The sequence below is a fragment of the Folsomia candida genome, unplaced genomic scaffold, assembly GCF_002217175.1.
Source record: "Folsomia candida strain VU population unplaced genomic scaffold, ASM221717v1 Fcan01_Sc004, whole genome shotgun sequence".
Lineage (NCBI taxonomy): Eukaryota > Metazoa > Arthropoda > Collembola > Entomobryomorpha > Isotomidae > Folsomia > Folsomia candida.
In genome coordinates this window covers 5,459,301-5,474,832 of record NW_019091196.1, presented here as the reverse complement: position 1 = coordinate 5,474,832, position 15,532 = coordinate 5,459,301, and the positions used below count along the sequence as shown (strand labels likewise).

General features: G+C 35.6%; 2 protein-coding genes across 2 annotated transcripts; one reads left to right on the top strand and one right to left on the bottom strand.

Annotated features, from left to right (window-relative positions):
- Window positions 1-1,190: 1,190 nt before the first annotated feature.
- LOC110848980 (homeobox protein Hox-A1) lies at window positions 1,191-12,325 on the top strand. The gene is made up of 5 exons (XM_022096353.2): window positions 1,191-1,497; window positions 3,103-4,240; window positions 4,781-5,188; window positions 10,393-10,619; window positions 11,331-12,325. Exons 2-5 carry the CDS (start codon window positions 3,739-3,741, stop codon window positions 11,517-11,519), a joined length of 1,326 nt encoding a protein of 441 aa, XP_021952045.1. The 5' UTR covers window positions 1,191-1,497; window positions 3,103-3,738; the 3' UTR covers window positions 11,520-12,325.
- LOC110848979 (retinol dehydrogenase 11) lies at window positions 12,303-15,076 on the bottom strand. The gene is made up of 8 exons (XM_035851067.1): window positions 14,905-15,076; window positions 14,812-14,838; window positions 14,181-14,319; window positions 14,012-14,119; window positions 13,783-13,956; window positions 13,503-13,707; window positions 13,134-13,335; window positions 12,303-13,059 (listed from the first exon to the last, which is right to left on the bottom strand). Exons 3-8 carry the CDS (start codon window positions 14,314-14,316, stop codon window positions 12,826-12,828), a joined length of 1,059 nt encoding a protein of 352 aa, XP_035706960.1. The 5' UTR covers window positions 14,317-14,319; window positions 14,812-14,838; window positions 14,905-15,076; the 3' UTR covers window positions 12,303-12,825.
- Window positions 15,077-15,532: the final 456 nt, after the last annotated feature.

Here is a 15,532-nt window from a genome sequence, read left to right as displayed (position 1 = left end):
GATTAAACTCGTCAACCCTATCGCATTTCGATATAGACGGATGAATGGGATGGGTTTTCCCTCGATAATAAATAAAAATATCACATGCATGCATCAGTGCAAATTGTGTGTTTTTTATTTTGCGTGCAAAATCAAGCATCTCATCAGGAAAGGATTTTGTTCGGATTACCCACTTATTATCTGGTTGGTAGTTTGACATCACATCATATCATACAATTTTACACGTTAGTTTAGTTTAGTTGTAGGTGTGTGATTATTGCAAACTCGGATGGATCAGAATGTCAGATGAGAGATAATGATGATGGTGTCATTATATTGTTATCACTGGTGAAATAACCCAAGTCTGGTTATCATGAAGTGATGAACAATATCGTCACTACTCATTACCTAAGCAAACCAGCAGTGAGGAGGTACTCTAAATAATGTGGGAGGTAAAATCGTCACCAGGTTGGTAACGATCTGTTGCAAATATTTAGTCCAATTTTCTTAAACACCCTGAAAATGAAGGTACAAGCTTTGAAAATTTTGAAATTTTTGCGCACAAATTTTTTTACAAATTACTAAACAATCTTGTGAAATCTCCTTCAGTTAGCAAGTTTTGAAAAAACCTAATTTCATCCACATAAATATTTCATGTTATAAATTTTTAACACCGACTCTTTAAATCTACATATTTCATAATTGCGTTTTACAAATTTTGATTTTTTTCTCTATATTAAAAAATCTCGAATCTCTTGCATCTTCATTACTTTTCAATCCCATAAAAAACGATCATTTTACAAGCTCTTACTAAAATTTACATCATCAACAGATGAGGCAAAATGAGACAAAAATCCCAATCCTTGAAATTACCCCAGAAAAAAAATAAATTTCATCCCCACATTATTTACAGTGCCCAGCGAAATTAATAACTAAAATCGGGATGTCTCTCCTCTCAACACAGAAAAATTGTGTACTATCACATGTAAAACATGGCAGGACAATGTGTATAACTACCTACTCGAGATCTGCATGTATGTAATCCTGAGTGGGTGAGAGGAGATTACAAGAAAAACAAACATTTCATATACCCTGCTAACATAACATAGATAATCTGGATAACAGAGACCAAAATCTATCTCCTCCTGATTGCAAACCCTGTATAAATACGTACATATAAAAGCTGGATCAAAATACTGCTTTAAATTCAATTCCATATGCGACCAGTGCAAGTTCACAGTGCAGAATTTGTACGAAAAATAAAAAAATTTGCAATCTAAACAAGTTCACAGTGCAGAATTTGGCGAAAATTTCTACCAGTGCAAATTTTCTTATTCATTTTGTGTTTGTTTTGTCGGGGTGAATCACAGTTTTATATATACACGGAGCTCATTAAAATTATGCCTCGTCAGCCAAGCTGCATGATTTTACACGCCAAATAATAAACTGTAAACGGAACAACACGTCCAACTAATATTTGTCGGACAGAGAAGAAATCAATGCGGATTTCCATTCCAGGTAAGTATACATAAGTCAGAAAGCAATTCTCAGCACCCCGACCGAAATGCATAACACGGACGAAATATGTACATACGTACGTGTAGCACAAATAAATGGCATTGTTTTGGTTATACAATGCGAGGAATGAGGGTATCTACGAATATACGTATGTATGTATGAAACACGTTTGAGACCATATTAAGTGAATGAAATGAAATGAAAGAAAGGGGAGATTAGCTTCGAGATTAGCACAATTTTTATGATTTGACTGACCAAGTCCGAGCACTAAACAATTCTGCAGTAAAGTCTTATCTCGTTCATTTCTCTCAAAGTAAAGCAAGTTTATTTAGCACTGCTTTTAAGTTTATTGAGTAGAAAGAGCATGAGTAAAGTAAGCTGTAAGTAATTTTTCGGGCTGTTAAGACGTGGGAATCGGATCAAGGACCGGGCATAAAGCGTGTGAAACATTTTTTAAGGGGTAAAGTCATCTCATCTTTTTCATGTTGGACATGATTATGGGGTCAGAGGTCAAAATTCCTCGAAAATCGGGTCACGTCCTTCAAAATTTTGGAAATTTTGTGACATTGAGAATTGAATAAAGTTGAAAATTTGTGTGAAGTCGAACTTGTAACTTTTTTGAAAACCTTGCAATTTTGCATATTAGAGTTTAGTTTGTACAGATTGCATGCTTCTCTACGATTGATTTCTTGGTGGTGGAGTTGATGAAATCGTAATTTTTAACCTGTCCCGACCACATTAAGAGAAAAACAAATATGCATGCATGTACAAGTCATTAACAGCAGGACGAGACGTATGTATGTAGAATGTGACAGGTGCAAGGAAAAACATTGCTAATCGTAAGTCGTCCTATTCAACCGGAAAGGTCTCACTTTACACGAAAAGAATGCAGAATTTTACATTTCTTAGGTATCAAACACTCTTAGAAAAGAATTGGTCTCCTCTGGGACCATAGTGTGAGACTACCCATTTCTTGTAAATTTTACCACAAAATGGGATCAACTTCTCACCACAGGGTGACAAATATGCATACATATTTCTTAAACTATTATATATTATCGCTACCAAGTCGATGAAGCTCACTACATATTTTGCCACAATTTCGTCACAATTTGGTTCAGGTTACGAAATACAATTTACATCCTTCAGTCTGTAAAAATCACAAAATTGCAGATATTTCCACAAATTTATAAACAGAATCAGGTTTACAAATCTATCCCAAACTTACACAGATAACTCTGCTATAAGAAATTAGTTTTCATGAAATTGACAGTTTTTATGAAATTTAAATTTTTGCCAGGCTGAAAAGTTTCAATTTCATACAAATTTTTGAATCAATTTCTTGCGTACATATTTATCAGAGTGATCCACATGACTTAAAAATATGTAGATGTGTACCCTAATTTTCCCGAATTCTCACCAATCCTCGTCACAATCAACCGAATTGTGTTCCCACATTATTTACAGTGTATCATACAATAATCCTTCCATAACCTGCATAATCCGTTCCATTTATTATTACCACACACCACACCACACAACCATTCCCATCTAAAATGTACATACATGGATCCCAATCTCACTTTTCTTTTGTTCTCTTTGCAGGAATACATCCACGTACATAAGACGTAACAACATTTTCTTCTCTTCTCGAGAGGAGGGTCTCGTGAAGGGGATGGGTCGTCAATTGTGAGAATCGACCCTCCTCCCTCGTCGCAAACAGCACGAAAGCAGAATTGTACCACTTGCGTTGGCGAGGAGGAGTTTCACCTCGCTCGCTAAAAGTTCTGCTGCTGCTTTCTCCAACAAAGTCAAGTCACTAGTCGGACATCAGATTTCACGAGAAAACCAACCCAGCAAAAAAAACGATCGGTCATCGGATACATAAATTAGTTAAAAGTGAATAATATTTAAATAATAATTATCTATTTAAACACTTGTGAACCAGCTTGTGAACACGAAAATTTCCGGATTTTGTGCCATCATAACGAGTGAATTAAAACGTGCGTTTAAAAAATTGACAAGTTTACCCCATAAAATTAAGTGATATTTAAATATTTTTGAGGAAAAAAATCAAAAATTTTCGAAACATCAAGAATCGAATTCTTAACATGAAGAAAGTGAGACGGATTTTACTCTAACGACGAAACTACTTTCCGTGTCCCGTTCTGTACTTCGTCTCAATTTCCCCCTCGAAAAATGAGACGTCTCTTATCTTGACTTATCCTCATCTTTTAATTAATGAGCAACATGATGTACGGCGTGTGTGCCACGAACGTCTCTGCCGGGGGTGGTTCGACCGGTGGTGGTGGTGGGGTCACATCGGTGGATCACCATCATCACGCCGCTTATCACCACCACGCCCAACAATCCGTCTACGACGCTTCGGTGTATCCCGATTGTGCGTTTTACTATCCGACCCCGGTCGCAAATTATGTGTCGTCGACGTCCTCCTCGATTTCCGCGACCACGGCGCCCGTCATCCCCCCGTCACAACAGCAACAACAACCGGAAACCGACTTTCTCCTAGAGCAACAACAGCAGCATCACCAGCACCAACAGCACCAGCAACAACAGCACCTACAAATTAAGGCTGAGCGGGCTGAGCCTTACTGTCCCCCTCCTCCCCCCCTCGTGTACAATCATCACCACCACAACCAGTATGACCAAATGTCTAGTCAAGATAACGGACTGGGAGGGTATAGTTATAACCCTGGGGTGGGAGGAGCCGCTCCGACGACGGGTAAGGTTCGATATTTGTGTGGGTATGAAATTGGGGAGAAAATTCGTGAAATTTTAAATGTCTCAAAATTTTATTTTAAGATAGAGTTTATCTATTTAAATTCAATTTAGGATTTTTCTGTTCAGAAATATAAAAAAATATTTTATACACAATTTTTCCAGTAAATAATGAGACAATTCAAGTAGCCACTTTTTGTCACCTTGTTGTGCCGAATGTAGATACATACATAAAATAAAAAATAGAAGCCAAATTTCAACAGATCGAAATTTGACTTCGTAATTTGTAACTTTGTAAAATCAGTGCGTTTTGTAGAACAAATTTACAAACTTTTACAAAATAAAGTGATACCCTTGATTTAAGCAAGTTTACACAAATTTGTCAGCTAATTTTGCTCAGAAATAGTTGCAAAATTTTGTGAGAGTTTACGGATTTTACAATGTTACCAAGCTCTGCGTGAATTGCTTTAATACCTACTTTGCAGACGCATTTTTTCGAAATTTCGTCACTAAACCCGATTTTTCTGCATTTTTACATACACAGGGTCCACCTACCATCACCACCACCACCCCGCATCGCCAGACTACACGTGCCCTCCACCTCCCGACATGACCTCTGTGGCGGCGTCCTCCTGTCTCATCGCGTCCTTTCAAACGTCCTCGCACCGAGGACAGAACAACTCTTCGCCCGCCACGTCTTACTTCCCCCCCACGACGTCGTCCCCGTCCCCCGCGACGAACGGTGGATCTCACCCCCACCACCAACAGTTCCTCCCCAACGGCTCCCTTCTCAATGTCAACCTCAACATTAGTGGAGTCACCGGACCAGGAGGACCAGGAGGAGGTCAGCAGGGTCAAGGAAACGGGGGAAATAACAGCAATGTCCCCACCTACAAATGGATGCATGTCAAGAGAAATGTTCCTAAGCCTTCGGTCCATCCACCGGCGCCAGGTTGGTAACAAATTTTTGGCAACATTATGCACTATTTTTAAGTTTGCATCAAAATTTCGATACAAATTCGGCATGATTTTCGTCTCATTGTCATAATTTTTGGGTTGCTTCGTATCAAAACAAAACTCCAAAATTTTGGCCCAGTTTTTGCCGAAATTCTGCACTATTTTCATACCGTCATAGTTTGCATAAAAATTTTTGTAAAAATTCGACATGATTTTCATCTCGTGATTTTTTGGGTTGGAAATTTCACATTAAAACTTCAAAATTGTGTCCCAGGTTTTGTCGAAATTCTGCACTATTTTCACACCGTTAAAGTTTTATATCAAAATTTCTCCGTGTAATTTTCACCTAAAGATATTTCTCGTTGTAAATTTTCGCATCTAAAAACTTCAAAATGCTGGCCCAGTTTTTTTCGTCAAATTTTACACCAAAATTTCAAAATTTGTATCAAAATCCTACATAATTTTCATATCACGTCATTATTTCCTCGCAGACAATGCTAACAAGCTGAAACCTGTCCCACTTCTAGGTTAAACAGATCCACACCTTCCCAAATCAAACAGCAGATTAGTTCATGATTGTAAAAATGTCCAGTTCAGGTACATAGATTTGCATGCAATTTTTTTAACCACTTTTTCCCCTCTGGATTCACCGAATAAACAAAACAATAGTGTGGCAGGATCAGGAGGATTAGGGTGGAAGATTAGTCCTCATTTTTATTGTCTCTGTTATTTTCTGCATGTTCTTCTTATCTATTAATATGTCCAGTCCAGTCCCGTCCCGACCCGTCAGGTCGACACGATGGACAAATATTAAGCATTCGTTGTGTTAACATAACGTTGAGATAACTTGACATTTGACATCAGATTGACAACTCTATCCTAAATTTTGCACGATGCACTCCTCTTTGGTGCCAATCTCGCCAAATAAGCAAATTTGCGATTGTGGTGAAATATTTGTGTTGATTTGGTTGGATGTGCAGCAGCTTGCCTGGGTTTAAATGGAATTAGTGTCGAGTCGCGATAATACAAATGGACTATACATAATCCGTTGGAATTTTCAAGTATTTTTGACCCCATACAAATGTCAATTTGGAAATCGGACTCTTTTCTTGTCACACAATGGTCAATGGTGGAATGGGAATCCCTGGTGATTCATAAATATGTAGGAATAATTTATTGGGGTATGCAATTTTAGTAAATTATGTAAACTGGTGTAAAGTCGGGCGGGGTAGGAAACTATGTAAAAAAAATTTTAACAAACAAAATTTAAACATTTAAAATTTCAGTAAAACTTTCTTGGTTATTGCACATACTCTGACGAATGAATGTTCTGACCTGCTAATAATAATTTCACTTATGAACTTGAAAAATTTTAACTTATCGGCGTCCAAATTTTCAAAAGTTTGACAATCTAGTATTTATTTCGCATTTCGGTCAACTCTGCAAACTAAGTTTATAAATTTCAATAGTTTGTAAAGATTACGTAGGGAAATCTAAATACGCATCTCACAAATCTAGTGTCCTCTTAATTTGGGTACAATAATTCCATGAGGTTTACACAGTTTACCTGCATTACAAACATCCTGAGATTATTGTTTGCAATATTTTCTAATCTAGATTTTCGGTATGAAGTACAAAATGAGACGATATTTATCGATTTTCCTTTACCTCGTTGCATGAGAAAAAAAAACATGTACAAATCAATAATTTGCGTCATAATTGCCTAAATATATTTTCCCAAATGCACTTAATCCTGATTGCAATTGATACACGAGGATGCAAAATTTGAGCAACATTTCTGTCACAAAATTTCTACATATTTTTCTCCAAGAATTTAGGTCAAAACTAGTCAGGAATGTCCAACCAGTAGTGTTCTTAATAAAAAAATATGCGAAGGTTACGCCAAGCCAACCAGCAGATTTTATAGCCTTCCTTCAATCCAAAGTGAAAGGGAGGGACTTAATCTTTGACAAATCCCAAATGTGGATGATGAATGACAATCCAAAACCAAAATGCGTGCATATCATTACATTACATGACACCCCAACCATGTCGAGTAGCACATTTTACATACAAATTGTGGGCTGAAAGGAAGACTCGTCGTCGTCTTAACAAATCTTTCTCTCTTGTGCAAATGCACTTGTTGCTCAATAAGAACATTTTTTAAGGATGGATATGTGACTATAAATGGAAATAAGGTTCTTCTACGGGGTGTGCGTTCATAAGTAAATTTAACATTACGTGTAAAATATGTCGCAATTTGTAAACCTACCCTTTTAAAATTTCCGAAGCTCTATATCTCTTGAGTTGATTCAAAATTTCCGAAGACAATATGAAAAATTTTCAGAGCACACTCAAGAATAAGGGCGAAATTGGTTCCGGAAATTTTGACCCAGCTCAAGAGATTGAGAGAGAGATACAGAAATTTAAAAAAACGTAAATTTGCTAATTACCTGTTAAAACGAGACGCCGTTTGTTGATGAATTTTTTTTGATGGTTAAGAGTTAACATAAGATGCTCAAGACAGCGCATTAATAATAAATGATTAAAATAATACTACGAAAAATGAGATTTTGAGCACTTATTTGGTACCACTTATGGACTGTCTGGATGCGAAAAATGTTACAATGAAAAATGAAAATGTTAAGATGAGACGCCGTTTCGAATGAAATTAATTTTCTTTCAAGTTATTGTTATGTTCAGATGTTTTTTAGCATGGGCAAAATTTCAGTAAAATTAAGGTTTCAATAATTTCTTTTATCAATTGTTTTTCCCCAAATTGATTTGAATTTATCTCAATTTCATTCAAAACCTACTATTTTCTTCTTCATACAAAAATAAGATTTTTTTTACAAAAAAATGCCCAAAATACTTAAAGATTCACCATGAAAACTAGCAACTCAATCATTTTGATCATCATGCCGATTTGAATTTTATAACGCTTAATAGTTTTTTCTGTTCTAAATTTTCAAACCCTATTTTCTTCTCCTTCGCACAAAAACAAAATTTATTTTCACAAAAAAAAATCCAAAATTTTACAAAAATATGAAAACTCGTAATAAGATGAGTTAAAATGAGACGCCGTTTGTGATAAAATTAATTTTATTTGTAATACTTATTACGTTTAGATATGATATTTTGCCTTCTTAATTTCCTTAAAAATTAATTAGGCTTCTTTCATATTATTTTCTCAATCCGAATTAATAATTAACAAACTGCAAATTTCAATCATACAGAATTGAGTTTTATAAATTTTAACTTTACAAAACCTATATAAGTAGTATTCTTCATTACTTTACAAAAAATAAGATCTGTTTCCACCAAAAAAATATTCAAAATACTTCAAAAATACGAAAACTACCAACTCAATCATTTCCCTACAGACTAAAAATTCTCTCTCTCACTCCCTTTCTCCAATTACACATACCACTTTACTTTACGTGACCAAAGGAAAAGATGCCTTTTTTATTTTTATTTTCCTTTAGTTCACTTGATTCCGGATTTTTGGTCGGATAAGTTTTGTCCATCGGACCCAACCAACAGCAGACTTGGTTTCATTTCAGCGTTCAGTTTAGCAAGTTTACTTTGAGAAAATATATATTATGTAGTAAGTAAGGAGTGTGTTTTTGTGAAGAGAAAAAAGTGCAGGCCCAGAGAAGAGGAGATGTCGGAGAGAATGATGGATCGGATGTCGGTGGGACAAAAAACAAACCATTTGAATTAGAGAAACCAAATTGAAAAGTTGCCATCCGACCGAGCAAGCAAACCAACAACGCTGGTCGATCCATGCATCGTGACCCCCCAAAAAAAGTTAGGGGCACCGCACATAAAGTATTTTAGCACAAATTTTAACATGTTTATGTAAAATTTAGTGAGGCAATCCACGCAGGCCTTGGTAACATGGTACAAATCACCCATCCAGAGAAAAGTGGATAAGCCTCCTAAAGGAGACCTGAATGTATTATGTTCAATGTCACCCGTCAAATTACCTAAATATTTTTTTGTATAATTAAATCTGCTAATTTTTAATAAACGGCGTCAGACATTTCCAGAATTGTTACGAAATTACGAAGAAACTAAGTTCAAACTTTATTAGTGAGCCAAAGGACACGAATGTCTTAGTAACTTTGTAAAACCCGTAAATTCTGTAACTTATAATCTTAAAAACATACAAATATTTTTAAATAAAATTAGCTTACGAATTTTTGCAAACTTACTCATCGTCAGATCATAGTCTTTTAATTTTGTAAAAATTAGTAAAATTGTTGTACAAAACTTTTACAAACTTTTACGGATTTTACAACGTTTCCAATGAATTGCGTAAGTATCTTCTTCCCCTTCAAAAAATGAAAAAAATATGCAGCTCATGGGAAAAACACGTGCTTCGACCTTTACGTGACCCATGTGATAAATACTACAGAAGAAATGACAAAATTTCTTGACACCTAAATTCGATCACACCCTTTGTGAACAGTCCTCTTACAAAAAATAGCGTGAAAACAATTCAAAACTTGTGATCTGGTTGGTGGTTCCATTTTCATTTTAAAGTAATGATAAATGACGCATCCACATACGTACGTGCGTTGCTTATCAGATAAAATCCCCATGTTTTTGGAAATCTAATTTTCAGCGAATTTCTCACAGGGGCAATTCTTCTTCGTCACTGGGTTCCAGTTAATTAATTAATGAGACGGTTTTTTCTTCAGCTCGTAATCAAATTGTAAAACATTAGGAACCGAATTCGTGATAAAAATTCGAAATTAGTCAACAAAAAAATCCAAGGATTACAAAATGCAAAATTTATAAAAAATATGTATCAAATTCTAAAATCCAAAACACAATTTTAAATTTTCGAAAAACTCGCGTAAATTCAAACCATAGAATAAACCAAAGAGTTTTCAGAACCAATGAATTTTATTCTTTAAAGAATAAAATTCTTTAATTTAAATTTTCTATCAAAAACTTTGCCTGACGAAGTTCACTGTATGTGAAAGAAAGCTCGCAATAAAAATAATTCAAGAAAATGTCCTCAGATGCCGATGAAATTACTTCAATAAAATTCTTGTTTTTACACAAGATTAAAAAATCATGTAAATCAAAACCACAAAATAAATGAAAGGGTTAAAAATTCATATTCATTTTTTAAACAACAAAATTCTTAAGCAACAAATTTACTAATTTTGATATTTTACTTTGCAGTGATCCGAGACTACGGTCACGGTGGGGTCGGATCCCCAGGTGGGGGTGGCGGGGGCGGTGGTGGGGTTAACTGTGGCGTTGGCAGCGTGGGTCCGGGCGCCACGGGTCGCACGAACTTCACGACGAAGCAGTTGACCGAGTTGGAGAAAGAATTTCATTTCAACAAGTACCTCACAAGGGCGAGACGAATCGAAATCGCGTCCAGCCTCCAACTCAATGAGACTCAGGTTAGAAACTTTTTTCGAATTTTTTATTAAAATTGGTACATGTTATAAATGCACTAACAAAAAACAGCGATCTAAACTTCTTACAAAATCTATCATAAATCGTACAATGTGCTCAATTTTCTAGAAACTTTTTTTCGAATTTTTATTATAACAATTTCGTATAATTGCACAAACAAAAATTGGTGCTGTCAAAATTTGTTCAAATCTATGTTTTTGGAAAATTTTAACCCCTAATTTCCAGAAAATTGATCACTTGTTTTCATAAAATAAATGATTGAAATTGAATAATACGTGATCAAAATTCAGCATATGTAGCAGGAAACAGCTATACCACAGCTTAGGATTAGTTAAGTCAGAATTATATTTCTAAATATAAAACGAACATTGTGCAAAATCAAAGAATTTCAAAAACTGAAATTGAATTTATTTGTCTTATTACTATAATATTAAATACGACCAAAAAGAACAGGCGAGTAGGCGACCTACAACGTGTACACTAACAATATTTAAACTCTTCAAATTTTTTAACGGCGTTAACAAATTTCACATTAAAAACGCAACTTTTTTCAACAAGTCTCCTATTTATTCACTAACAAAATTGTCTAATTTTATGAAACACGCAACTCGGATTAAACATTTCTCAAGAATCAAATTTTGAAAAAAACGATTCCCTAAATATCTCTGAAACAATTGTATAAATTTCTTCTCCAGGTCAAAATTTGGTTTCAAAATCGTCGCATGAAGCAGAAAAAGCGATTGAAGGAAGGTCTCATTCCGCAAGAATCGGCTGCCGGCTCGCCCGCAACGCCAGAAACGGGCACCACGTCGGACAACTCTAATTCCAGCTGTCCCCCCGTCGAAACGACCAAACTGGACAATTCACCTCAGTCCTCGTCATAAGAAAAAGTAAAATAATGCAAATTTTCCCCTTTCTCAACTCTAAAACAGAGGGCCCTGCGTAAATAATGCATGATCGATTTGAGGTCAGAGGTCAAACTTCCCCCCAAAATCGATTCTTTACCCCGAAAACTAGACGTAAAAATACACTCTATAAATTAACAAGTTAAAAAATGGGAATAGAAATTTAGAAAAGATTTAACAACCGAAAATGATAAGTACATAATCCGAATTTGGAACTATAAACACACATATTATCCTATTACCGATAAGACACTTATCATCATTCTACATATTACTAAATACTTATCATCATGTATGCATACATAAATTTAGACACGGAGAGATCTAATTAAATGTTAAAATTATATTTACGACCGAGGGGAAAAAGTTTGTCCATTTTTTTAACTCTTATAATTTTACGTGTACCAATCAATAACGAGTTACCAAAATAACTAGTTCCATCCTACTCGAAAAATACAGAGGACGCCGTCACTCGCTAGAATTAATAACTTATCTCCACCCACAGCTTATCAAGGTACTTATCTGTTATGAAATTCGTATTATTTTAACCTTAAAATTATGTAACTAAATTTACTTACGACAAATTCAATTACTTATAATTTTCTTAAATTATGTAGTTTCCCCTCTTTTTACAAATTATATGTATGCTAACAGTAACAATTAGTGGACGGACACTTAATTGCTAATTTAGCTAATTTAATGTAGATTGAGCAGATATTATGCGACATATTTACATAATCGTTTTGTTTTTCCACTTGAATAAACGTTATATTTTCAATGATGTATTCAATTCGTGGCATTTTGGGTATCCTGATTATTCACAAAATTTACTGAATTCCAATTAATAACAATTTTCTTCTAAAATTAGTTTGAATTTGTGAAAAGCATTTGTTTGTGGTAGATTTTAGACGCTAAAATTCGCAGAAAATTGCAGGTCCTAACCTTTACCAACCTAACCAACGCACTTTACTAAACCATACACGAGGTAACATACATAATTGTTCCTCTGAATTTATCTCTTAATAAATACGTAGGTAATTAAGGCAGGTTGCAAATTACGCTAATTTATGTTCTTCGTCTTTCTAAACACAGGAAATTCCTACTTATCTATGCCCGTCTACGTGGATACACATGTACCTAAGTATTTTACTGGGTTGACATTCACTCGTGAAAACAATTACTAAACAAACTACCAATTTTTATGCAGTTGTGTACATTTTTTTCCTCGAAAAACACTTCCTGTTCTTGCCTTCATTCATAAAAAGGAATTAATGCAGCTGACCCACTACTCAATATCGACCAGAATAAAAGGATCTGGGACAATGGTACTTGCTTGCTTGCTTCCTTCAAGTTTGGTCAGATTGCAGGACATTTCCCAGAGTCGGAGTTGGATCAAGGCGTCATCAGCTTGTGGATTTGGCGTCACGAAGGTACAGTTGGACACCATTTTACCCCCGTGACCCTCCAACTCTTCCGAAAATGCAGTATACACGATGGAGTCGGACCCCTTGGAGGGCGGCTGGAATTTAAAATTTTCAGATACAAACTTTCCGTCAGGAATTTTAAAGCTTGTTTTACATATTTATGAATTACCCATCCGACAATTCGTAGCATCAACATGAGGATTCGATAGAGTTGGAAATGTATGAATAAATTCGTCCGTACGACACCCGGGTGGACGGAGTAGCATTCGATTGGCAGTTTTTCGGCGAGAAATCGGTTATTCAAATAGTTCGAGGAGATAACTTGCATCAATTTTGTGTTGCAATAGGCCACGTTGCGATTGTAATATTTCCTAGCCGAGATAAAAATAAACACGGTTATTACTTAATGAAATAAAAAATCAGATTGATTACTATTTCGCTTATTCATAAACGAAGTTATGTACGCTTTGACGTGCAAATCGATTTCAAATTTACGTAGCTAATGTAATCTGATCCATTTACACTATTTTTTTCTTACTTCATTAAAAAGTCATCAAACTCAATATTTCCCAATTTCGACACCATCGAGGTCACATTAACAACTCGACTGCATTTTCCCACTTTCCCGGCTCGAATCAAGGCTGGAATTAAAAGCACCGTGAGAAGAAAGTGGCCCAAATAATTGATCTGGAGCTGCGCCTCGAATCCGTCAATGGTCATTCTATGTGGGCCAAAGTATGCCGCTATGCAGACATATTTACATAAATAATTAATTAATACCTATGCCCACTAAAAGGTCCCTAAAATTTTACACCCACCATTATTGACCAGCACGCTGAGTGATGTTCCCAACTTCAAAAACGCCTTGGCAAACATTCTCACGGACTGGAGCGACTCCAAGTCCAACTGGATACACTCAGCAGTTCCAGTTTTAATCCCAGAGGCCAGAATTTCTTTTATGACACGATTTCCGATCGCTACATCGCGACATCCTGCGATGAAAACTATAATAAATATGCAAATCCACCATAAATAATTATTTCTTACCGATTATAACCCTCATATCCGCCTGGAGTAACTGTTTTACGACTTCAACCCCAATTCCCCTCGCTCCTCCGGTGACGATGGCAGTTTCTCCGGTTCTCTTGGGCAAATCTATACATATTTAAGTTGGTAATTAGTTACTTACTAAATAATAATTTTGAATTGTTATTACCCTTCAATTTTCTATGCGGATCGACTAACTGCTGCCAGAGCCAGCCCAAGCCAATGATGTACATGCGGAGAAAATTGAACGCAGTCCAGAACAAGTCGGACAAAAAGCTTTTGTCGGTGGGTCGTTTTTCTCCCATTTTCTGAAAAAATTGGAAATTTTTTAATAGTAAAATGTATGCGGAAGTATGTAAACGCGTACTTAAATACTGCTCATTCACAAATGGTCACGTACGTCCACCTATTTACTGCGTGCCTGTCTACGTGTTGATAAATTAAATTACAGACTAAATAATTCCCCACTAATTAAACGTGCAGGAGAAAATAATAAGGGGAAAGATTTTCTGATTGACTCGCTAAGCACAGGTGTCATTACGGTAAAAGTTACTCTCATCAGATATCAGCAACTCCTCAACTCTGTTTTTCTCCTTTTAATTGAATGTTGTTCAGTTTCATTCATTCATATGAATACTACTTTTTGTGCACATAAAGGTTATTCAATTATCGAGTATTTTATCGGAAATCGAGAATACTTATTAACATTGGACTCTAATAATGATGTTGCACATAACTCTATTGAATACTGTCAACACGAATTTAATGCTCCAATGTAAATGAAGCTGGGAATAACTTACGTGTATTTAAACTTTGCGTTTTGTAACCTAAAAAGTAAAAAAAAATGATATTTCTAAAAACATCACTTTTAAGTTTTAATTAGATTGCCTTACCACATAATCTGATGTGACTCCATGCATACTTTTCTTAAAAAATTAAGTGTAAATTATGCAATATGTACATATTAAGCATTATTTATTAAATTTTCCTGAGATTATTTTACGTCGATTAGGTTTTTCGACAATTTCAGTCATTTATTAATATTAGAGATGTGTCCTCGTTCCATTATAAATATTTTATAAGAATATCACTTTTTACCCCGAGTCAGGGCTTATAGAACCGTCATGTCCGTCCGTCTGTCTGTCTGTCTGTCCGGCACGATAGAGCCAAAACGGCTAAACCGATTGACTTGAAATTTTTACCATATGCATATTGGACAAAGTTAGGAAACGAGTTCGAAGATGGGCGAAATCGGTCCAGTGGTTGACCGGTGGGGGTCATCGGAGTGGGTGGGGTCTTATGCACCAAAATTTCAAAATTGTTGTAGAGAGCTGAAATTTGGTACAGAGGTTGCTAATGGCTCCTAATAGAAAAAAATAACTTCAGGTTGGAAAAATTTTCATCATGAGTGACCCTATGGGGTGACCCATACCGATTTTTCAAAACCATCATATCGAACTGAAATTTGGTGGAGAGGTTGCTTATGGGTCTTAATGAAAGAATATGATATGATATTGGTAA